Source organism: Nomascus leucogenys, chromosome 17 (genome assembly GCF_006542625.1).
Source record: "Nomascus leucogenys isolate Asia chromosome 17, Asia_NLE_v1, whole genome shotgun sequence".
Lineage (NCBI taxonomy): Eukaryota > Metazoa > Chordata > Mammalia > Primates > Hylobatidae > Nomascus > Nomascus leucogenys.
In genome coordinates, this window is record NC_044397.1 from 40,116,439 (window position 1) to 40,140,125 (window position 23,687).

Sequence of the window (23,687 nt, forward strand, 5' to 3'; positions counted from 1 at the left end):
GTGAGTTCTAACTTCAGCAAATAGACAGGCATCTACATCATTCCCTCAGGTAGCCCTCAGACATGCGATAGCAGATTTACCAGTAATTTGAAGGTAAGGTCTGCCCTGTCCCTGTGGAATGCCAAGAGGCCCCACACTGGGAATGCAGCCTTCTGTCTTCAAGACTCCTGTAGAAGCCAGGTACGGTGGCTCACGCCTGCAGTCCCAGCTGCTTGGAAGGCTGAGGTGAGAGAATCACTTGAGCCCAGGAGTTCAAGGGTAGAATGAGCCACGATCTCACCACTGCACTCCAGCTTGGGCAACAGAGCAAGATCCTGTCTCTTAGAAAATATTGCCACAAAGGTTTTCTACCTTTCCTTTTTAAGTTGCCTTTTTCTTGATTCAGCATTCATTTGGTTGTTGTAAAGCTTTGGCTGTTTTTCAGAGTTCTGACAAAGTTGTTTCTAACAATTACTGCTTTTGTTTTGTTTTGTTTTTTGAGATGGAGTTTCACTCTTGTTGCCCAGGCTGGAGTGCAGTGGCGTGATCTCGGCTCACTGCAACCTCCACCTCCCGGGTTCAAGCGATTCTCCTGCCTCAGCCTCCCAAGTAGTGGGATTACAGGCATGTGCCACCACACTTGGCTAATTTTTTTTTTTTTTTTTTGAGACGGAGTCTCGCTCTATCGCCCAGGCTGGAGTGCAGTGGCACACCTCTGCTCACTGCAAGCTCTGCCTCCCAGGTGCACGCCATTCTCCTGCCTCAGCCTCCCGTGTAGCTGGGACTACAGGCGCCCGCCACCACACCCAGCTAATTTTTTGTATTTTTTTAGTAGAGACGGGGTTTCACCGTGTTAACCAGGATGGTCTTGATCTCCTGACCTCATGATCTGCCTGCCTTGGCCTCCCAAAGTGCTGCGCTAATTTTTTATTTTTAGTAGAGGTGGGGTTTCACCATGTTGGTCAGTCTGATCTCGAACTCCTAACCTCAGGTGATTCACCCGCCTCAGCCTCCCAAAGTGCTGGGATAATAGGCGTAAGCCACCATGCCCGGCCTTTTTTTTTTTTTTTTTTTATGTTTCTGTTGGGTGATGGGAGCTTGGAGCTGTCTTACTCTGCCCTTTTGCTGATACCACTCCTCAATTATATTTTAAAGAGATTTAAATAATAAGGAAAAACAGGCACATATATTTACCCATGTAGTTACCATTTTCAATGCCTGTCATTCCTTTCATTCCTTTGTGTAGATCCAGATTTCCATGTGGTATTTTTCTTCTGCCTGAAGGACATCCCTTAACATTTCTTATAGTATTTGTTGGTGATGAATTCTTTCAGATTTTTATTTATTGTTTGAGACAGAGTCTTGCTCTGTCACCCAGGCTGGAGTGCGGTGGCACAATTATGGCTCACTGGAGCCTCGACCTCCCAGGCTCAAGCGAACCTCCCAGCTCAGCCTGCCAAGTAACTGAGACTCCAGGCGTGAGCTACTATGCTTGGCTAATTTTTGTATTTTTTTTAGAGACAGGGTCTCACTATGTTGCCCTGGCTGGTCTCGAACTCTGAGGCTCAAGCGATCTGCCCACCTCAGCCTCAAAGTGTCTTCTAGCTTTTATGTGTCTGAAAATATCTTTATTTCACTTTGTTAAAATATATTTTCATCAGGCATAAAATTCTAGGTTTGCAGTTTTTTCCTTCAGCACTTTAAAGATCAAGTTGCACTGCTGTCTTCTCACACTATTTCTAACAAGAAATTTGGTATCATTCTTATCTTTGTTCCTGTGTAAATAACATGTCCTGTTTTCCCAGCTGCCTTCAGGATTTGATGTATATAATTGGTTTTGAGCAATTTGATTATGTGACTTTTTACAGTTTTCTTTGTGTTTCTTGTACTTGATGTTGAGCTTCAGGTCTGTGGGTTTATATTTTTCATTATGTTTGGAAAATGTTTGGCCATTATTTCTTCTAATATTTTTCCATGTCTCAACTTTGTAAACATATGGGATATAGTTAAAATTAATGTTAATGTCTTTCTCTGCTTATTTTAATATGTGTCAGTTTGGGGTTAGTTTGGATCAAAATAAGGATTGATTGGTTGTTCTTATTATGGGCTGTGTTTTCTTGCTTATTTATATGCCTAGTAATAGGATGTCAGGATGCTAGACATTGGAAATTTTACCTTGTTTGAGTAATGGTCTTATGGTCTTTTTTTTTTTTTGAGTTGGAGTCTGGCTCTGTCACCCAGGCTGGAGTGCAGTGGCGCAATCTCGGCTCACTGCAAGCTCCACCTCCTGGGTTCACGCCATTCTCCTGCCTCAGCCTCCCGAGTAGCTGGGACTACAGGCACCAGTCACCATCACCATGCCCGGCTAATTTTTTGTATTTTTAGTAAAGACAGGGTTTCACCATGTTAGCCAGGATGGTCTCGATCTCCTGACCTCATGATCTGCCCGCCTTGGCCTCCCAAAGTGCTGGGATTACAGGCGTGAGCCACCGTGCCCAGCCAATTTTTTATTCCTATATACATCTTCTTGAGCTTTGTTTTGGGGTGTTTAAGATCATTGGAAAGCTGGATCCTTTCGGGTCTTGTTTTGATGATTCATTAGGTGGGTCCAGAGCAATGCTCAGTCTAAGACTGATTCTTTCCCATTCCTGGGGTGCTTGAGTACTCCACGCAGAGGCCCTATAAATTGTGAGTTTTTCCCGTCTGACTTGTGGTGGCTCCCATCTCTACAAAAAAAATAAAGAGGCTGGGCACAGTGGCTCATGCCTGTAATCCTAGCAGGCCTTTGAGAGGCCGAGGTGGGCAGATCACCTGAGGTCAGCAGTTTGAGACCAGCTTGGCCAACATGGTGAAATCCAGTCTCTACTAAAAATACAAAAAAGTAGCCAGGTGTGGTGGCGGCTGCCTGTAATACCAGCTACTGTGCTGGGGCTCAGGCAGGAGAATTGCTTGAACCTGGGAGGTGGAGGTTGCAGTGAGCCGAGATTGCGCCACTGCACTCTAACCTGGGCAACAAGAGCAACACGCCATCTCAAAAAGTAAAAATCAGTAAATAAATAAGACTACCTCATCCAGAAATGCCTTTATAGACACACCCATAAATAAATGTTCAACCAAGTATCTGTGCACCCCGTGGTCCCTTCAAGTTAACACTTGAAATTACCCATCACTCCAGCCTTCAGCCGTGGGTTTGTGTCATATATAGATTTCTAAAACTCCCTGTTTGCATAGTGCCCTGTTTTCTTTTTTCTGCCCCATTTCTCTGCCATTTCAGCTGTCTCAGCCTGATCTCTGCCTCCTCAGCCCAGTGGGATCTCCCTACTCTGCTCAGACTCCAGCTCTCTGCACTGCAGTTGGGAAATTATCCCCAGGTAGAGGAACTAGGTGACTTTGGGGCTCATCCCACAAGTTTCCTTTCACTTAGGGATCAGTCTTTTGCTTCCTGTTGTCCTCTGCCTGAAAGTAGTTGCCAAGTTGTACTGTTTTATATATCCACAACAGCATGTGTTAAACCAAAGTCTGGATCAGCAGACTACCAGATTTTTTCAACAGCTTTATTAATCAATACATTTTGTCCATGTCTACAGTTGTTTATGGTGGGAGGACTAACTATAGCTGGAAAGATTAATTTTCAGCTGCTTTATAGTATTTTATTGTATGAATTATAACAGTTTGCCCATCGTTGTGTTGATAAACATTACCCATGAAGTGTGTTCAAATTGTCTGTGATACAAATAATGCTTCAGTAACTACCCAGAATGGGATTGCGGGTTTATAGGATACATACTTCTTCACCCTTATTTTTTACTAGATATTGCCAAATTGCTTTCCAAATTGTGCTGTTTCGTATACCCACAACGGCGTGAGTTCTGTTTGTTCCACATCCATACCAAGACTTGATCTTGTTAATTTTTCTAGTGTGTAAATAAGTGCAAAATCCTGTTACCTTAGTCTTTCCTAGATTACTAGTGAGGTTAAGTATATATGTGTATGTACATATATGCATGTATGTATATATTATTAAGTATTTGTGTTTCCCATTCAATAGCTTTTTTATATCAATTGTCCTTTTTAAAAATTGGGTTATCTTTTTGTTATTGATTCTTTGGAGTTCTTTATAAATTCTACTTACTAATCCCCTTTTGGTTATATGTATTAGAGTTGTTTTTTCCAGTCTTGGCTTGTCTTTTAGATGCATATCTTGTCTTTTCCCATATAGAAGTATTAACTTTTTTTGGCGGAACGGAGTCTCACTCTGTTGCCCAGGCTGGAGTGCAGTGGTGCGATCTCGGCTCACGGCAAGCTCTGCCTTCCGGGTTCAAGCGATTCTCTAGCCTCAGCCTCCTGAGTAGTTGGTACTACAGGTACGTGGCACCAGGCAAATTTTTGTATTTTTTTTTATCAGAGACTGGGTTCTACCATGTTGCCTAGGCTGGTCTCGAACTCCTGCACTCAAAGCGATCCGCCCACCTCGGCCTCCAAATGTGCTAGATTATGTGTAAGCCACCACGCCCGGCCCAGAAGTGCTAACTTTTTTTTTTTTTTTTTTTTTTTTTGAGACGGAGTCTCGCTCTGCCGCCCAGGCGGGAGTGCAGTGGCGCAATCTCTTCTCACTGCTAGCTCCGCCTCCCGGGTTCACGCCATTCTCCTGGCTCAGCCTCTCCGAGTAGCTGGGACTACAGGCGCCCGCCACCACGCCCGGCTAATTTTTTTGTATTTTTAGTAGAGACGGGGTCTCATTGTGGTCTCGATCTCCTGACCTCGTGATCCGCCCGCCTCGGCCTCCCAAAGTGCTGGGATTACAAGCGTGAGCCACCGCGCCCGGCCAGAAGTGCTAACTTTTAATGTAGTCATATTTATCTATATTTTTCTACATGATTTGTGCCCTTTGTGTATTCATCTCTTGACCTCTAAACACAAGAGTGCCCTGAGGGCTCAGGCTATGGACCTCTCTATTTACATTAATTCTCAATAATCTTGCTTGGTTTCAGGACATCTGTGCCCTGATGGCTTTTGTGTAGCTCCTCCACTTAACTCCAGCCATATACAATAATTTAAAGAGCCCCTACCGACCTAGATACTATGTTTCTTCTTCCCCTATTACCCAGGTTTCTTGAGTAGGGAGTCTGCAGTCACTGCCTCCATTTCTTCACCTTCCAGTCACTGTTCAACCCAGGGCAGCTTGGCTTTTGTCCCACTAGTCTACTGATACTGAGATTTTTTTCTTAAGCAACACAGCTCCCCCGCAACCCCCCCCTTTTTTTTTTCAAGTTAAGTCTTATGTGAAATCGCAGTATATTAAATAGAAGCAGAATTGCTTTGGGACTGGGTTGGGGAGGATCTGGAACCCAAACTGCACTTTCTTCTCATCTCTCTGAGTTGCCCCAGAGGCATCTATACCTTTCCAACTTTTCTATCCCCCAAACACCCTAGTCTCCAGCGATACTGAACAATTCCATCTCTGGACTTCTGCACAGTGCTCCTTCATCTGCCTTGAACTTGCCAGACCTCTCAGCTCCAGGAGCACTTCCCTGCCTACCTTCCCCTTTATCACAACTTTTTTTTTTTTTTTTGAGACGGAGTCTTGCTTGTCGCCCAGGCTGGAGTGTGCAGTGGCACGATCTCGGCTCACTGCAACCTCCACCTCCCGGATTCAAGCAATTCTCCTGTCTCAGCCTCCCGAGTAGCTGGGACTACAGGCACGCGCCACCATGCCTGGCTAATTTTTGTGTTTTTAATAGAGACGGAGTTTCACCATATTGGTCAGGCTGGTCTCAAACTCCTGACCTCAGATGATCCGTCCACCTCGGCCTTCCAAAGTGCTGGGATTCAGGTATGAGCCACCGCGCCTGGCCTCCTTATTTTTTTTTGCCGTTATCACACTGATAACACTGAATTGCAATTTTTTTTTTCTTTTTTTGAGACGGAGTCTCGGTCTGTCGCCCAGGCTGGAGTGCAGTGGCGCAATCTCGGCTCACTGCAAGCTTCGCCTCCCGGGTTCACGCTATTCTCCCGCCTCAGCCTCCCGAGTAGCTAAGACTACAGGCGCACGCCGCCACACCTGGCTAATTTTTTTTTTTTTTAATTAGAGACCGGGTTTCACCATGTTAGCCAGGATGGTCTCGATCTTCTGACCTTGTGATCCGCCCACCCTGGCCTCCCAAAGTGCTGGGATTACAGGCGTGAGCCACCGCTCCCGGCCTGAATTGCAATGTTACACATCTTCTTTACTAAACAGAGTTTCTAAAGATCAGAGATCCTATATTTTCCCCCTTAATCTCTTTAATGTACATAAACAATGGAATGAATAAATCAATGAATGAATGGCTGAGGAAACTGAACTACACCAAAGTGTATTGGCAGACTACCAGACTTTTTAAACAGCTTTATTAAGATATAATTCACATACCATGCAAATCATAGGGTGGTGCAATCGCCACCACAATCTAATTTTATTTATTTATTTATTTTTATTTTTTATTTTTTTGAGATGGAGTCTCGCTCTGTCACCCAGGCTGGAGTGCAGTGGCGCGATCTCGGCTCACTGCAAGCTCGGCCTCCCGGGTTCACGCCATTCTCCTGGCTCAGCCTCCTGAGTAGCTGGGACTACAGGCGCCCGCCACCACGCCCGGCTAATTTTTTGTATTTTTAGTAGAGACGGGGTTTCACCGTGGTCTCGATCTCCTGACCTCGTGATCCGCCCGCCTCGGCCTCCCAAAGTGCTGGGATTACAAGCGTGAGCCACCGCGCCCGGCCTGACACAATCTAATTTTAAACTATGTTTATGCTGCTACAAAAAAGCCTATAACCATGAGCAATCACTTTCTATTCCCCACCCCCAAACCCACTTCCTAGCCCTAGGCAACCACTAATCTACCTTCTCAGACCGTTAACTTTAGCACAGGTATAAGTCGATCACAGAGCCACAAAATCCACACGGTATCAGGGCCATGATGTGAAATTTGGTAGGTAATCGTCCCACGTTATCAACTTGTAACACAGAAATGGCGGGGGGTGGGGGGGCGGCGGGACTCACAACCGCTAGTAGCGTTTCTGAAAAGTACCTGGTAACAGGCTGTGCTGGAGGGGAATTCAGCCCCCAGAAAAGATCATGGATTAGGAATTACGTAAGCATAGGTCTCGGGCCCTTTTATTTTGGACGCGATCCTTCCACGGGATCGCCTCCGGATGGGTGTGGCGCTGGGAGCCACGCGGAAAACTTGAAACAGGCGTTAAAGGCAGGCGGCATTTTCCAAATCAGTTGGGTCTCGGGGCTGCCGGGCGGTAGCTTCTCTCGGAGTCGCGCGCACATGACGTAGAGGGCGCGCGATGACGCGACGCGCGGCGCGGTGCACGCTGGGATATTTAAGTCTCCTCCGCGGCCCGGAGCCGCGATGTCTCCGGCGGCTTTGGCGGCTGGAGCAGGCGAGCGGCGGCGGCCCATAGCAAGTGTCAGGGCCTGCCGGGGCCGGGGCTGCGGCGGGCCAGCCGGGGCGGCGCTCCTCGGCCTGTCGCTGGTTGGCCTCCTACTGTACCTCGTGCCGGCTGCGGCTGCGCTGGCCTGGCTGGCCGTGGGGGCTACCGCGGCCTGGTGGGGACTGAGCCGCGAGCCCCGAGGTTCGCGCCCCTTGTCTTCCTTCGTTCGGAAGGCGCGACATCGGCGAACACTGTTCGCTTCGCCTCCGGCCAAGTCGACAGCCAACGGAAACCTCCTAGAGCCGCGGACCCTGCTCGAAGGACCTGACCCTGCCGAACTGCTACTCATGAGCAGTTACCTGGGCAAGCCCGGGCCGCCGCAGCCCGCCCCCGCTCCGGAGGGCCAGGACCTGCGGGATAGGCCTGGCCGCCGCCCACTCGCCCGCCCGGCGCCGCGCTCCCCGCCGACCCATCGCGTTCACCACGTTTACCCCTCTCTCCCCACTCCTCTTCTCCGACCCTCTGGGAGGCCTTCCCCACGGTAAGATGCGCTGATTTTCCCAGATCATCCTCTGGCTCGGCTGGCTTGAAATCGAGGACTTGACTTTTAAATCCGATTTGCTTTCTCATCAAGTCCGAAGGGGCTTGTGTGTGGTTTTGCCCTCCTTAACACCTTGGTGTATGCCGGCTGTCTCCTGGCCTCTAACTCTTGGAATGAGATGTTGTGTTGCCGAAACGATTCTCTTCTTTCCAGTTCTAAAAACTCCCCGAATTTTAGTGCAGGCTAGATGTAGTCTAGATTTAGATTTTCCCTCTCAAATTGTTGAAATCCATTGTTGAGACCCTGTCACTCTCTGCCCTTAGATGGAATAGGGGAAAGTTGCCATAAAAACAACGTGTTCTGTGTTGCTTAGAAAGAGACTTAAGTTCTTTGGAAAATGTCTGAACTCGTGGGTTTTTAACCGTTTAAAATTTTGACATTCTTTCATGCTTTGGTTCCATGATTTGTCTCGCATTCTTTGCAGGGATTGTGGGACTTTACCAAATCGGTTTGTAATAACACCTCGAAGACGCTATCCGATCCATCAGGCCCAATATTCCTGTCTGGGGGTACTTCCCACAGTGTGCTGGAATGGTTATCACAAGAAGGCTGTGCTGTCCCCTCGCAACTCCAGGATGGTGTGTAGCCCGGTGACTGTGAGGATCGCCCCTCCTGACAGAAGATTTTCGCATTCTGCGATGTGAGTATTATCGTCGGAAGAATACTCTCCCTTTTCGTGTCCACTTTATTCTTCTCCAGTTGTTGCTATGACAACATGACTACAACGCAGAAAAGAAAGGACGAAGCTGCTTATTTGATGAGAGATACCAAATTCTAGTAAACCCTTTTGTTTTTCACTTTTTGCCCTTAACGAAAAAGTAGCTTTACTTGCTAACGGGAACTGCTGTGCTTGTATAAATTATACTTTGGCCTGTTGGTTAGCTTCTGATTTCTTGTTTCTGAAGTCTGTGCTATATGGTATGGGAATTAAAATATCTTACAGCTAGAATCTTGTCTTTCATTTATAGACCAGAGCAGATAATCAGCTCAACACTGTCCTCACCATCAAGTAATGCCCCAGACCCATGTGCAAAGGAGACTGTACTGAGTGCCCTCAAAGAGAAGAAGAAGAAAAGGACAGTGGAGGAAGACCAAATATTCCTTGATGGCCAGGAAAATAAAAGAAGGTAACAGGCTCAGGAGAGTACTAAGCCGGTTTCGTGCTTAGACTCCTATGGGATGAGATGTAGACATTCCCATAAAGATACAGAGGCCACCTCCAGTTTGTGAGCCTTCGTAGGCCCCCTTCTTTGGCTTTCATGGAGGAACCTAATAAACAAGGGTTTCAATGCTGTTCATTTCAAGGCACAGGTTAGATGATTTACCTTTTCCATGAGTGGTAGAGATTAGCTGACAGCTGTTAGCCATGTTAGCCTCATGCTTCTGTAGAAATGTGTTAAAGTTTATTTTCAAGAAAGAAGGCTCTAAGTCTTCCCGTCGGAATTTTGTGGTGTTCAGTTATTTGGGTAACCACCAGTTCCAGTGTCTTAATTGTGCTGAAGGAAATGCTTGTGAAAGAAAAATGAAAACTAGAGTTTGGTAGATTTATCAGTAATGAGGTTAAAACCAATTTCCTGGCAGGGCAAGGTGGCTTAGGCCTGTAATCCCAGCACTTTGAGAGGCCAAGGTGGGTGGATCACCTGAGGTCAGGAGTTTGAGACCAGCCTGGCCAACATGGTGAAACCCCATCTCTACTAAAAATTCAAAAATTAGCTGGATGTGATGGTAGGCGCCTGTAATCCCAGCTACTCGGAAGGCTGAGACAGGAGAATTGCTTGAACCCAGGAGGCAGAGGTTGCAGCGAGCCGAGACTGTGCCACCACACTCCAGCCTGGGTGACAAAGCGAGACTGTCTCCAAAAAAAAAAAAAAAATCCTTATGTGGTTTATAGAATAACCTAATGAAAATGGAATAAATAAATAGTTTTCTAAGTATAGAAAGAAAGGAAGTTGAAGTGGCTGAGCATTTATTGAGCACCCACTGTGTATGCGACCCTACTCCAAGTGCTGTGAATAGAGCAATGAACAAGACAAAATCCCTGCTCTCATGGGACTCTTTGAGGGAAACACCATTTTATAAGGCTGGGTGTGGTGCTGCACGCTTGTACTCCTAACACTTTGACAGGCCGAGATGGGAGGATCGCTGGAGCCCAGTTGCTCAAGACCAGCCTGGGCAACATAGTGAGACCTCGCCTCTACAAAAAATTAAGAAATTAGCCAGGTGTGGTGGTGCATACTTGTAGTCCCAGCTACTCTGGAGGCTGAGGCAGGAGAATTGCTTGAACCCGGAAGGCGGAGGTTTGTTGCAGTGAGCCAAGATCGTGCTATTGCACTCTAGCCTAGGTAACAAGAGTGAAACGCCGTCTGAAAAAAAAAAAAAATTTACTTTTCAGAAGCTTAGGGATTTTAAACCACCATTTTCTGGTCTAGCGTGGAATCTGTGCTCCATAGAGATAGTATAAGGTCCCAGAAACGTGAGAATACACTTTAAAAGGACAGAAAAAAGTCATGTCATTTCATTGATACTTTTTTGATTTGTCACAGGCGCCATGATAGCAGTGGCAGTGGACATTCAGCATTTGAGCCCCTGGTGGCCAATGGAGTCCCCGCTTCTTTTGTGCCTAAGTAAGTGCAAGTCCATCCGGATGAAATACCAACTGTTTGGAAAAAGGGCCTGATCAGAGCTGTTGCCCTATGATTTTCCTCTTTGTTTTTTGCATTGCTTAATTAGTTCAGGTTCACATCTTTGAAATTAGGAACATTTTGAGTAACTTGCCACAATTAACTGCCTTCTGTCTAATTCCTTTTAATGTTCTTGCATTAATATGGATGAAATATGCTGAGACCAAGAGGTTTTATAAATATATGTAATAACCAAGCACATAGAAGGATTGCAAAGTTTGTGCAGTGGATAAAACAGTATGAAACTTAAATGTTAAATTTCTACATGTCAGTTTAAAAACAAATTGGAGGAAGAATTGGGTGGAAAGGAAAGTGGCTCAAAAGTATGTGTGGAAAGACTTAGGATAACTTAGGTACCTCATCTGAGTCAGCAGTGTGATGTGGCCGCCAGGAAAGCTAAAGTGCTCCTGGTCTGTGCTGTTAGAAGAAAGACTAGAATGAGGCAGGTGGATGGTATTCCTGCCTTCCGTAGTTCCGTGTGCTGTCCGTGGAGCACTGTGGTCAGATCAGTGTATTGCACTGCAAGGGAGGATGTACACAAACAGAAATTCATTCCCAGTGAACCAACGAAGATGTTAAGGAGATGTGCAACAGCCCAGAGGGGTGGTGGTGGATGATGGGGTTTTGAAGGGATGGAAGTATTAGCCCAGAGGAGAAAAGTCTCAGGGGGAATAAGGAAATAAGTGACGGAAGGATAATGGTCTCCAAAAAACCAAAGGACTGTCCCTTGAAAGAAGCAAAATAACTTGCTCTGTTTGACTTCAAATAGGATCCGTGGGTGAAAGTTAGAGGAAATACACTGTAATCCACTGTGAGAATAAACTGGTTCATGATTGACATGGGTCACTCTAGGAGAGAGTTGTCTATATTGTAGCAGGTTGGGTAACTGTCCTACAGAAAAGATGCATAGGAGATTTCTGTTTCCATTGGAGATTTAGAAAAATGATGGGTTCCTCTTAACTCTGATTTTTTTTTAACAGCTTTGTTGAGGTATAATTGGCATACAATAAACTGTACTTGTTTAAAGCACGTGACATTTTGACACACATATACCTGTGGAACCATCCCACCACTAAGATAATGAACATCCATCACCTCCAAAAGTTCCCACATGCCTGTAATCCTTTTCTTTAGTTCCGCCCGTCCCCAGGCATCCACTGATCTGTCTTCTGTCACTGTCGGTAGGTATGCATTTTCCAGAATATTCTATAAATGGAAATCATACATTTAAGTTTTAATTATTTGGCTTTTCTTACTGACTTTGTCAGATTGATTTGGCCAGATTGTTAGCAGTAAAAATTAAAAGCATTATTCTCTTCCCTTCATGTTTATTAAGAAAGATGTCATGACTGTGGATGAAAACATAAAAGAATGTTGCCTTCAATAAAGCATCTAACTGTCTTCTCTTTTATTAGGCCTGGGTCTCTGAAGAGAGGCCTCAATTCTCAGAACTCAGATGACCACTTGAATAAAAGATCCCGAAGCTCTTCCATGAGCTCCTTGACAGGCGCTTACACAAGTGGCATCCCTAGCTCCAGCCGCAATGCCATTACCAGTTCCTACAGCTCCACTCGAGGCATCTCACAGGTACAAGTACAGCTCTTGTAATGTGGGGGACATGAATTCCCAGCATTCATTCATTGATTAGGGCCAGACATGGTAGCTTAGCCCTGTAATCCCAGCACTTCGGAAGGCCGAAGCGGGAGGATTGCTTGAGCCCAGGAGTTCAAAACCAGCCTGGGCAGTAAAGTGAGACCTTGTCTGTACAAAAGAATTTTTAAAGAAATTCTTTAAAATAAAGTAATTGATTAGCAAAGGTTTACTAATCACCTTCTATCTGTCAGACATTAGGATTGTCTTTAAGCTAATAGAAAATACAGATCATTGAGTGATCAATATAGGCCAGCGGAATGGAATAGAAAGCCCGGAATGTAAAGCAGTCCATGTGTGCGAGCTGATTCGAGACACAGCTGTGATGTAGATAAACGGACAGAGGTGATTCAAAAGGTAGACTGAGTCCAGGTTGTATTGGGTCATAAAAGAGATTTATCTTATAGGCATTTAGAATTGAGCGCAGGGTTTTTAAACAAGTGATCATGATTTTTTGGAAAAGGGATTATCGCATAGTATGGGGAACAGAGCAGGCTTTGCTGCTGGACAGACTTAGATTCAATTTTTGGCTCTGAGGCTGGGCGGGGTGGCTCAAGCCTGTAATCCCATCACTTTGGGAGGTCAAGGTGGGAGAACCTCTTGAGCCCAGGAGTTCAAGACTAGTCTGTGCAACAGAGCAAGACTGTGTCTCAAAGAAAAAGAAAAAAATGCTAGGCTCTGACATCTAGGAGCTATAAGGTCTCGGGCAGACAATCACATAACATCTCTTTTTCTTTTCTCTGAAGTGCTGTTGCAATGATTGAGGGTAATATTTAAAAAGCACCTATTACAGTGGCTGTCAATAAGTGGGTACCCAGTATACAGCAGCCAGACAAAAAGGTGTAAAGCATGTATGGAGAAATGTTTTTGAGAGGAGGAAAATTTTGAGACGAGTTCATCAGCCCAGAAGGCTCTGACAGTCATATAAATGAACATTAATAACTATAATATCATTATCCCTCTTAAATTATTAACCTTAATATTATTTAATATCTAGTTATTATTTTTGATATGCAAACTTTTCCAGCTTTGGCCTATGGAAGCCAAACTGGCTCCTGTGTCCTTTATTTTGATCCCAGCAGTCTTCCACAGATAGCTTCATTGCTTTTAGCCCACCTTCCCAAAGTCCATTTTTAGCCTATACTGAAGTTGGCTGTTTCTTCAAAAGCTTTGGTTTCTTCCAGTTAGAACTGTAGAGACTACAGTCCTAAGTTTTAGGAGAGATAAGGTAGATCCTCTAGAAAGAGGAATGTAAATAATTCATAATATTCCAAATTCAAATTTATGATAGTAGGATTTTTTATGTAATTTATTTGATTTTATATTTTTATGTATTACATCAAAAATGTCGGTTTATAATTACTTTGATCCTAGTATACGCAATTTCTTTTTTTTGAGACGGAGTCTTACTCTGTCGCCCAGGCTGGAGCACAGTGGTGCGACCTTGGCTCACTGCAGTCTCTGCTTCCTGAGTTCAAGCGATTCTCCTGCCTCAGCCTCCCAAGTAGTTGAGACTATAGGCGCCCGCCACCATGCCCAGCTAATTTTTGTATTTTTAGTAGAGATGAGATTTCACCATGTTGGCCAGGCTGGCCTCGAACTCGTGACCTCTGGTGATCCACCCACCTCGGCCTCCCAAAGTGCTGGGATTACAGATGTGAGCCACCACGCCTGGCCCATGCAATTTCAAAATAGCGATATCAGTGTCATTGTTAACACTGTCATTATTAAGACTGCTGAAGTCAGTTTAAGAATTGTTTGTGATTCATTTTGTCTTTATATCCCTCTGTGAATCCTAGGGACATGTAATCAATATATCGTGTTTTATTTAAAGTAATGTTAATTGTCCTTTGGGTACACCAACTTTATATACAGTGAGGTTCATTTGTTCAGTATGTTTGAAAGTTACAGGGATTTCTGTGTTTTCCTTTTTGAAATAGTTCTGTTTTAAATTATGTAAAATACTTCAGTTGTTTCAAAAAAAAAACATACACTAAAACAAGATACACTCAAAAATTCAGTTTCCATCCCTTTCCACTCTACATTTTTCCTTCCTCTCCATTTTTATTTTTTGATTATCCTTTGTTGTTGTTTTTTAAACGATACGCATATCAGTGTATCTGAAAACCGCCACTTTCTAACATTTAAGGTAGTAGACAGTACATACAGATTTGAACCTTGCTTTTTCACATAATAGACAGTTGAGGTCATTCCATAGCAGTACACAGAAACTCATCTTTGGTCTTACAACTGCATAGGTACCCTAGTCCTTTGTTGACAAATGTTCGGTTGTTTCAGTCTTCCGCTATCACAGATAATGCTGCAAAGAATACATTTGTTCATATGTCATTTCACCCTTGGCAATTTTGCCTCTGGAAAGTTCCTAGAAGTCAGATTCCCAGGTCAAAGGTTAAATGCACATGTAATTTTGCTGGATATTGTTAAATCCCCCTACAGAGCATGTACCACTCAGCATTCCCCTCAGCGTTGTATGAGAGGGACCATTTCTCCATGGCCTCACCGGCAAATTTGGTTATTGTAGCTCTGGGCTTTTACCAATTTCACAGGTAAACAATAGTATCTAGGACAGGCGTGGCGGCTCATGCCTGTAATCCCAGCACTTTGAGAGGCCGAGGAAGGCAGATCACTGGGAGGTCAGGAGTTCGAGACCATCCTAGCCAACATGGTGAAATCCTATCTCTACTAAAAATATAAAAATTAGCTGGGCATGGTGGTACACGCCTGTAATCCCAGCTACTCAGGAGGCTGAGGAAGGAGAATATCAGGAACCTGGGGGCGGAGGTTGCAGTGAGCAGAGATAGCACCACTGCACTCCGGCCTGGGCGACAGAGTGAGACTCCGTCTCAGAAAACAAACAAACAAAAAAAGTAGCTAGCTGAGCTCGGTGGATCACCTGAAATAAGGAGTTTGAGACCAGCCTGGCCGACATGGCAAAAACCCATCACTACTGAAAATAAAATTGAGCCAGGTGTGGTGGTGCGTGCCTGTAATCCCAGCTACTTGGGAGGCTGAGGTAGGAGAACTGCTTGACCCCGAAAGGCAGAGGTCAAGTGAGCCGAGCTCACACCACTGCCCTCCAGCCTGGACGACAGAATGAGATTCCGTCTCAAAGAAAAAAAAGTATCTAATTTTTGTCTCTTATGAGTAGTTTCATCATCTGTTCATATGTTGAATGATTATTTTCAGTTCTGTTTCCGTGAGTCTTAGTTCATATCCTTTACCCATTTCTCTGAAGGGCTACCAGTCAAATCTTACGTTCAAGAGTTTTTCCTATAGTAGAGAAACCTATTCCAAATGAAGCAAAGTTTTGAACATAAAATAGAAACCATAGAAGTGCAGTGTCAGAAGAAACAGGCTCCTCACGCATTGCTGGTGGGAGTGTCAGTTGGTAGAGCTCTCTAGAGGGCTTTGTGGCAGGAATTGTCCACATGAGAGATACACGCACCCTTTGATCAAGCAGCTTTACCTTTAGGAAGTTATCCTACACACATACTGGGAAATGGATACAAGGATTTAATGTAACATTGTTTTAATAACCAGCTTGGAAACAATGTACATGTTATCTTTTCAGGGAGCTGGTTGAATAACTTACAGTATTGGTGTAAGTTGAAATATACTATGTAACTGTAAAAAGAATAAGGCAACTGAAGAAGTACTCATGAGAATGATCTCAAAAAGCGATTACATAAAAACAAGGCTCAGAACTGTATAGTATCCTCATTATTTGGGCTTTTAAAAATCTTTTAATATGCATAAAATAATTCTTACAGGATATATTAGAAACTGGTAACCGTTATTGAGATAAAAAGGAAATTTACTTTTTACTGTACATTCTTTTTTTTTTTTTTCTTTTGAGACAGAGTCTCGCACTGTCACCCAGGCTGCAGTGCAGTGCTATGATCTTGGCTCACTGCAACCTCCGCCTCCTGGGTTCAAGCAGTTCCCCAGTCTCAGCCTCCCAAGTAGCTGGGATTACAGGCACCCACTACCATGCCCAGCTAATTTTTGTATTTTTAGTAGAGATGGGTTTTCACCATGTTGGCCAGGATGGTCTCGAACTTGTGACCTAAGGTGATCCTCCCGCCTTGGCCTCCCAAAGTGCTGGGATTACAGGCGTGAGCCACCGCACCCGGCCCCAAGTTGTCTTTTTCTTAGAGGTTTGAATACGCTGTTTATATATTCTAGATACAAGCTGTCTGTCATGTATGTGTTGCAACAAAAAAGTGTCCTGCTCTTGCCATTCTACTTCCTTGTGGTTAGCATACTTTGTGTAGTATTCAGGAAATCTTTGCCTACCTAACCTAAGGTCATGATAATTTTCTTCTACGCTACCTTCTAGAAGCTTTATTATTTTATTATTACTTTTATATGTAAATCCATAAACCACCTGAAATTGATTTTTGTGTATGGTGTGACGCTGGGATCAAAATTAGGTTTTTTTGTGTTTGGTGGTGGTGGTTGTTTGGTGGTGGTGGTGGTTGTTTTTTACTGTAGAAATACCCATTTCTCTCAGCAACATTTATTGAAAGGACCATCCTTATTTCTCTGCAGCACTGTCTTTGTCTAATTTAAGTGTCTGTATCTATGTGGGTCCATTTCTAGACTCTGTTTTGTTCCATTGGTCTATTTTTCTACCTACCCTTGTGCCAGTCTTTGTTTTACCCCTAGCCTTATACTTTAAGTCTTGATAGAGTCAGTCATCCCACTTTCTCATTTCTCTTCAGGACTGTCTTGTATCTTGGCCTTTTGCATTTTCGTATAACTTTTAGATCAACTTGTCACTTTCCACAAAAAAAAAAAAAGGAGTTCTGAGATACTGATTGGGATTGCCTTTCATCTACTGATTACTTTGGATGGAATTAACATTGTTATAATATTGACCTTGTTTACTTCTAATCTATGAACATGGAATGTCGTTCATTTATTTATTTAACTTTTGAGACAAGGGGTCTTGCTCTGTGGCCCAGGCTGGAGTGCAGTGACATGATCATAGCTCACTACTGCCTTGAACTCCCAGGCTCAAGCAATCCTCCTGCCTCAGCCTCTTGAGTAGCTGGGACCACAGGCATGCATCACCACACCTAGCTAATTTTTAAAAACTTATAATAGAGACACAGTCTCACTATGTTGCCTAGGCTGGTCTCAAACTCCTGAGCTCAAGCAATCTTCCCACCTTGGCCTCCCTGAGTGGTGGAATTGTAGGCGTGAGCCACCATTTCCCGCCTCCTTCATTTATTTACATCATCTCTAATTCTTCTCTGTAGAGGTTTTACTTCTCTTTTATTAGATTTACAATCTCGGCTCACTGCAACCTCCACCTGCTGGGTTCAGTTGATTATCCAGCCTCAGACTTCCGAGTAGCTGAGATTACAGGCACGTGCCACCACACCTGGCTAATTTTTGTAGTTTTAGTAGAGACAGGGTTTCACCTTGTTGGCCAGGCTGATCTCAAACTCCTGACCTCAGGTGATCCACCTGCCTCTGCCTCCCAGAGTGCTGGGATTATAGGCGTGAGCCACGGCGCCTGGCCCTAGGTATATGCTATTCTAAATAGTGCCTTCAAAATGTGATTGTGCTGGTGTGTAGAAATACAACTGATTTTGTATTCAGAAAGTTCGCTAAATCTGTATGTTCTTTAGGATTTTAGTACATACACTCATGTCTATGATAATGAGTTTTTCCTTTCCTCTGCAATCTTATTCTGTTTATGTCTTACTGCACTTGGCTAGGACTTTAAGTTGAATAGACATGATAATAAACATCCTTGTCTTGTTAGAGCTGGAATGAGTGTGTATGTACAGTCAGTGAAGTAGAGGAGTAATACTTTTTTCCCCTAATTGTCAGACCAGTTGTCCAGTTGTCTTCCAATCCTAGCTAATCATTACAGTCTCCTTTGGCATTTCTTTTTTTTTTTTTCTTGGTAGAGATGAGACTTCACTATGTTACCTAGGCTGGTCTCAAAACTCTTGGGCTCAAGTGATCCTCCCACCTTGGCCTCCCAAAGTGTTCAGATTACAGGCATGCACCACCACACCTGGCTAATTTTTGTATTCCTTTTTTTTTTTTTTTTTTTTTTTGAGACGGAGTCTCGCTCTGTCTCCCAGCCATTCTCTCCTGCCTCAGCCACCCAAGTAGCTGGGACTACAGGCACCTGCCACCACACCCAGCTAATTTTTTGTATTTTTAGTAGAGACGGGGTTTCACCATGTTAGCCAGGATGGTCTCAATCTCCTGACCCACCTTGGCCTCCCAAAGTGGTGGGATTACAGGCATCAGCCACCGCGCCCAGCTAATTTTTGTATTTCTAGTAGAGATGAGGTTTCACCATGTTGGCCATGCTGGTCTCGAACTCCTGACCTCAGGTGATCCTCCTGCCTCAGCCTCCTTCTGTGTTTTCCTTTTTGAAATAGTTTTAAATTATGTAAAATAATTTTAATGCTGGGATTACAGGCGTGAGCCACCTCGTCTGGCTCCTTTGGCATTTCTGACCCTTGCTTGCTCAGTGATGTGTATCCCTCAGTGTCTGGAGCACATTGTGAAGAAAAATGCAAGGTTTATGGGTTTTTTTGTTTTAATTTTATTACTTTAACTACAGATAAGGTCTTGCTATGTTGCCCAGGCTGGTCCAAAACTCCTGGGCTCAAGCAGTTCTCCTGCCTCAGTCTCTCAAAGTGCTAGGATTACAGGCGTGAGCCACCGCACTCGGCCATCTATGTGCTTTTAAAGTTCCACAGGTGGCTAGGTGTGGTGGCTCACGCCTGTAATCCCAGCACTTTTGGAGGCCAAGGCAGGCAGATCACGAGGTCAAGAGATCAAGACCATCCTGGCCAACATGGTGAAACTCCGTCTCTACTAAAAATACAAAAATTAGCCGGGTGTGGTGGCATGCTCCTGTAGTCCCAGCTACTCAGGAGGCTGAGGCAGGAGAATCGCTTGAACCAGGGAGGTGGAGGTTGCAGTGAGCTGAGATCGCGCCACTGCACTCCAGCCTGGCGACAGAGCAAGATTCCGTCTCAAAAAAAAAAAAAAAGTTCCACAGGTGACTGAGCAGTCGTGTGAGAACCAGCGAGGTAGTGTCAGGGATCTGAAGTGATTGAAAATGCCGCTTATATATTCAATCCTTGGATCCCTTTGATGAATTTTTGTATTCTGCTCTTTTATATCCCTGTAATCCCATGTTTTTTAAACCATTGTGCTCTGGCCTTTCATGCTGTTTGAGCGTAACTTCAGCTGTTATTGCCGTGAGCAGTTTTCTCAAGCTCCTCCCGGGCCCAGCTTCCTGATGGTAGCCTCACTGAACTGTTCTGCTGCTTACCACTTGTCTGAAGCTTCCCCTTTTCCCTTTTTGAACTCTTATTAAGCATTGTTGGCTTCCTGTTTGTACTTACATGATGTAGCTGGTACTGGGTAAGAAATCACTAGCAGCTTTTCTAGTAGGAAAGACGGTCTGAGGTGACAGTTTAGTGGCTTTGTAATTAGGCTCAGGACTTACGAGACTATTTGCAGTGTCCGCTCTGTGCCAGCTACTTTGCTGCTGGTCTGTGGAGGAAGCAGAGATGAAAACACCATCTTTGCTGTCAAGAACTCGCCTGGTGGAAGAGGCAGATGTATGGATAATCATCACATGATGATAAATGCCATCGTTGCTGCAAAAGTCATAAACGTTATGACAGCATAGTTTTAAAATGAAGTTAGTAAATTAAAATAAAAAATGTAATAGAAGCAAGACTAAATTAGTTTACTGGGTTATCTTCTTTAATTTATTTCTATCCTTTCCATAGACAGTCTAGCACAGGTTTGAATGTGTCCTGGCTCTTCATTACTGAGGCTAACGTTCCACTTAATATATGCAAAAGTGTGTCCATCCCTTCTACCTTTATTCACATTCCATTACTTTTATAGACTTCTTTTTTTGCTTTAATAATTAATACTGGCAGTTGACTTTCTTTTCAGGGGTCTTTCTTCACAAACAAATTTTTTTCATTTTCTTTTCTTTTCTTTTCTTTTCTTTTCTTTGAGACAAGGTCTCACTCTGTCACCCAGGCGGGAGTGCAGTGGGGCAATCTCAGCTCACTGCAGCATGCTGAGTAGTTGGGATTACAGATGCAAACCACCACACCCAACTGATTGTTCAATTTTTTTGTAGAGACGGGGGTCTCGCTATGTTACCCAGGCTGGTCTCAAACTCCTGGGCTCAAGCGATCCTCCCACCTTGGCCTCCCAGCATGCTGAGAATACAGGCATGACTAACCATTTAACCATAAAAAATGTTTTTTTAGTCACTTAAAAAGAGACTTTGTCGTGTTGAGGGTCAGATGCTAAGTTATCAGTAGGCTCAGTCATGTCTCTCTTGATTTTTAGCTCTGGAAGAGAAGTGGCCCCAGTTCATCACCCTTCTCTAGCCCAGCCTCGTCCCGCTCCCAGACACCGGAGAGGCCAGCAAAGAAAATAAGGTACTCTGCGTTCTGCAGTTTTCATTTGCTGCATGGACAGATGGGGGTGAGGAAAGGTGGGAAACGAACCTGGCTCTTAGGCTTTGTGCTGCTGTGACTTACAGAATCAAAGAAACTAAGTCCCTGAGAGGGACAGTGCGGCACCCACCTGAACCGCTATCATCCCTACAATCTTGGGTACTGACTCCAGTGGCCTCTGGCCGTCGCCTCCCACTCCAGCATGAGGGATCGGGTGCAAGCACAGAGGCCATGCAGAGTGGAGAGCAGAGAGAGTCGAGTCAGCGGGCAGTCGCCATCAGGTTCTTGACTTGAGCTGACGCCCTAGGTGCTTGCAGTTGGCTGGAATGCCACTCCCTCAGGGATCACATCTGTGTCTAGAACTCCCAGGGACTTGGTAGGTTGTAAGTAAGGTTTGAAGATTATCGTTTTATGCTTGTTTTAAGACAAAAGCTGTCTTCATGGCCTCTGTGAACAGCCTCCCTTCATTCTGTTGGAATTTCCTGTTGAGTTTTTTTATCCTGCATACTGAGATCTTAAATTATGGTTGTTTTAGACATTGGCCACTTGGTAGTTAGGAGGGTGTGAGAAATTTAGAAAGACTTCTTGGCTGAAGTATTAAATGACTAAATCATTCCTTTTCTCCCGACAGAGAAGAGGAGCTGTGTCATCATTCCAGTTCTTCAATTCCATTGGCGACAGACAAGGGGTCCCAGGGAGAAAAGGGTAGGTTGCTGAGGAGGGTCTGCTGTTGGTGGTGGAGGTGTTTGTGGAGGATATAGAGATTAATACCTATTGAAAAAAGGTCTTGAGCATTGCTATGTCTAAGGCATGTTAGATACAAAGAGAGAGATTTCCTCTCCTTCAGAAGTTTGTAGTCTGATGAGGGAGAAAGGCTACAGACGGGGGCGAACGATTGGGTAGAGGTAAGCTCAGTTTGAGTCACCTTTGGGTGATCCTGGTAATTACTGCACAGTAAGCGGTTTGTGTGCGCGCCTTAATCTTGCAAACACTGTCCAAGCAACCAAACCATAGAAGATTGAATCTTTTCAGAGATACTTAGTGAAAACTCAATGTGAAATGCAAAGTGGGTAGACACAACCATCCATTTCTGGAAGAGGGAAGGAAGCAAACGAGTCTTGGTTTCTTTCTTTAGTTGCAGATACAACCCCAAGGAAGAGACAAAACTCAAATTCTCAGTCTACACCTGGCAGCTCTGGGCAGCGTAAGCGGAAAGTTCAGCTGCTGCCTTCTCGGCGAGGGGAACAGCTGACCTTGGTATGGTCTTGTCCATCTACTCCTGCCCTCCCCGGCTTAGCTCTCCTAAGTCTTAGGAACACTAAGGACAAGTTTCTTCTGTTTTTTCTAATTTATTTTTGTTTTTGTTTTTGTTTTTTGAGACAGCATCACTATGTCACCCAGGCTGGAGTGCAGTGGCTCGATTTTGGCTCACTGTAATCTCTGCCTCCAGGGTTCAAGCAGTTCTCCTGCCTCAGCCTCCCAAGTAGCTGGGATTACAGGCGCATGCTACCACACCTGGCTAATTTTTTGTATTTTTAGTAGAGATGGGGTTTCACCATGTTGGCCAGGCCGGCCTCAAACTCCTGACCTCAAGTGATCCAGCTGGCTTGGCCTCCCACAGTGCTGAGATTACAGGCATGAGCCACCGTGCCCAGCCTTCCTGTTTTTTCTGATTGGCCTGACTTCTTTTTCTCTTTGGTAGCCTCCACCTCCCCAGCTTGGCTATTCGATCACTGCCGAGGACGTAGACTTAGAGAAGAAGGCTTCGTTACAGTGGTTCAACCAGGCCTTGGAGGACAAGAGCGGTAAGGAGCATAGATCGTTGCACACTCGAGAGGTTTCAGGTGTCTGTTTTCTCTGGTTTTATTTTGGTGTTTGAAAAAATAGGTTTCTCTGGGAAAATCCCAAGTAGGGTTCCATGTTTTCTTGTGGTCTTTCTCACCTGAGACATCCATGTTGGTGTTCACGGGAACTGGACAGCAGGGACCACTGCAATTGAGGGCAGGCATTCCTCCATGAGCTGTGCTGAGACCCTGCTCTCCGACAGGCATCTGGAAAGAAGTCCCAGACAAGCCAGGACTGCGTCACCTTTCTTTCTTTCTTTCTTTCTTAGATGCTGCCTCGAACTCTGTCACTGAGACCCCACTTACCACTCAGCCTTCGTCTACCTTTACCCTACCTGCTGCTGCAACTGCCTCCCCACCCACCTCCCTCCCGGCCCCAAGCACCAACCCACTGTTAGAGAGCTTGAAGAAGATGCAGAGTCCCCCGAGCCTGCCACCCTGCCCAGGTGAGCTGGAGTGGGGCCGTGGATCCAGCCTTCTGAGCAGCATCCCCTGCTTGGGTTGGAATAAGGGCGTCGTGCCTGTCGGTCGCTGGAGATTGCTCTGCAGGCCAAACGCACCCTGGCTCAGCACACCAGAGCAGGCCCACATGTAACAGCGCCGGAGCCTGCATCAGGAAGTGTTAGAGAAGGAGTGCTGTGACGCTCGGAATCTGAAGCCTGGCTCATAGCTGCCCTGAGCCTCGCCTTCCTCATCTGTCAGATGAGAATGATCTTCCCGGTGCAGCACCTCTGAAGTGTGAATGTGGTGGCGTGGTCAGGACGTCCTTGCCTATCAGAACCACCGGTCCAGAACAGCACTGCTTCCTTTTCCTCCAGCACTTTGAAGGCTGCTGGTGTTCCCGGCCCAGGCCTTCATGGCACTGTGCACGCCTTTATCAGACGGTAACCTGGGGTTCGTACTCACCCTCCCTGCCCAAGGGCAGAGACTTCCCCATTCATAGTTGCGTGCTCTTAGCGCCTGGCAGGTGAGCTTAGTAGGCAAATAAAGTATATCTAGATTCATACGTGAACTTCAGAGTTCA

General features: G+C 45.1%; 1 protein-coding gene across 4 annotated transcripts in view; it reads left to right on the forward strand.

Moving 5' to 3' along the window:
• Positions 1-23,687, forward strand: part of POM121 (POM121 transmembrane nucleoporin) — a 70,403-nt gene that overhangs the window by 39,959 nt on the left and 6,757 nt on the right. For 3 of the 4 annotated variants that reach the window (XM_030796300.1, XM_030796301.1, XM_030796302.1), the window contains 9 exons: positions 8,421-8,636; positions 8,965-9,123; positions 10,540-10,620; positions 12,093-12,264; positions 20,710-20,801; positions 21,451-21,524; positions 21,955-22,076; positions 22,522-22,624; positions 22,933-23,109. In XM_030796300.1, coding sequence (XP_030652160.1) covers positions 8,421-8,636; positions 8,965-9,123; positions 10,540-10,620; positions 12,093-12,264; positions 20,710-20,801; positions 21,451-21,524; positions 21,955-22,076; positions 22,522-22,624; positions 22,933-23,109 — 1,196 coding nt within the window. Of the gene's footprint in view, positions 1-6,931; positions 7,937-8,420; positions 8,637-8,964; positions 9,124-10,539; positions 10,621-12,092; positions 12,265-20,709; positions 20,802-21,450; positions 21,525-21,954; positions 22,077-22,521; positions 22,625-22,932; positions 23,110-23,687 lie in introns of those variants that run through there. The other variant, XM_030796299.1, reaches the window with a different exon arrangement.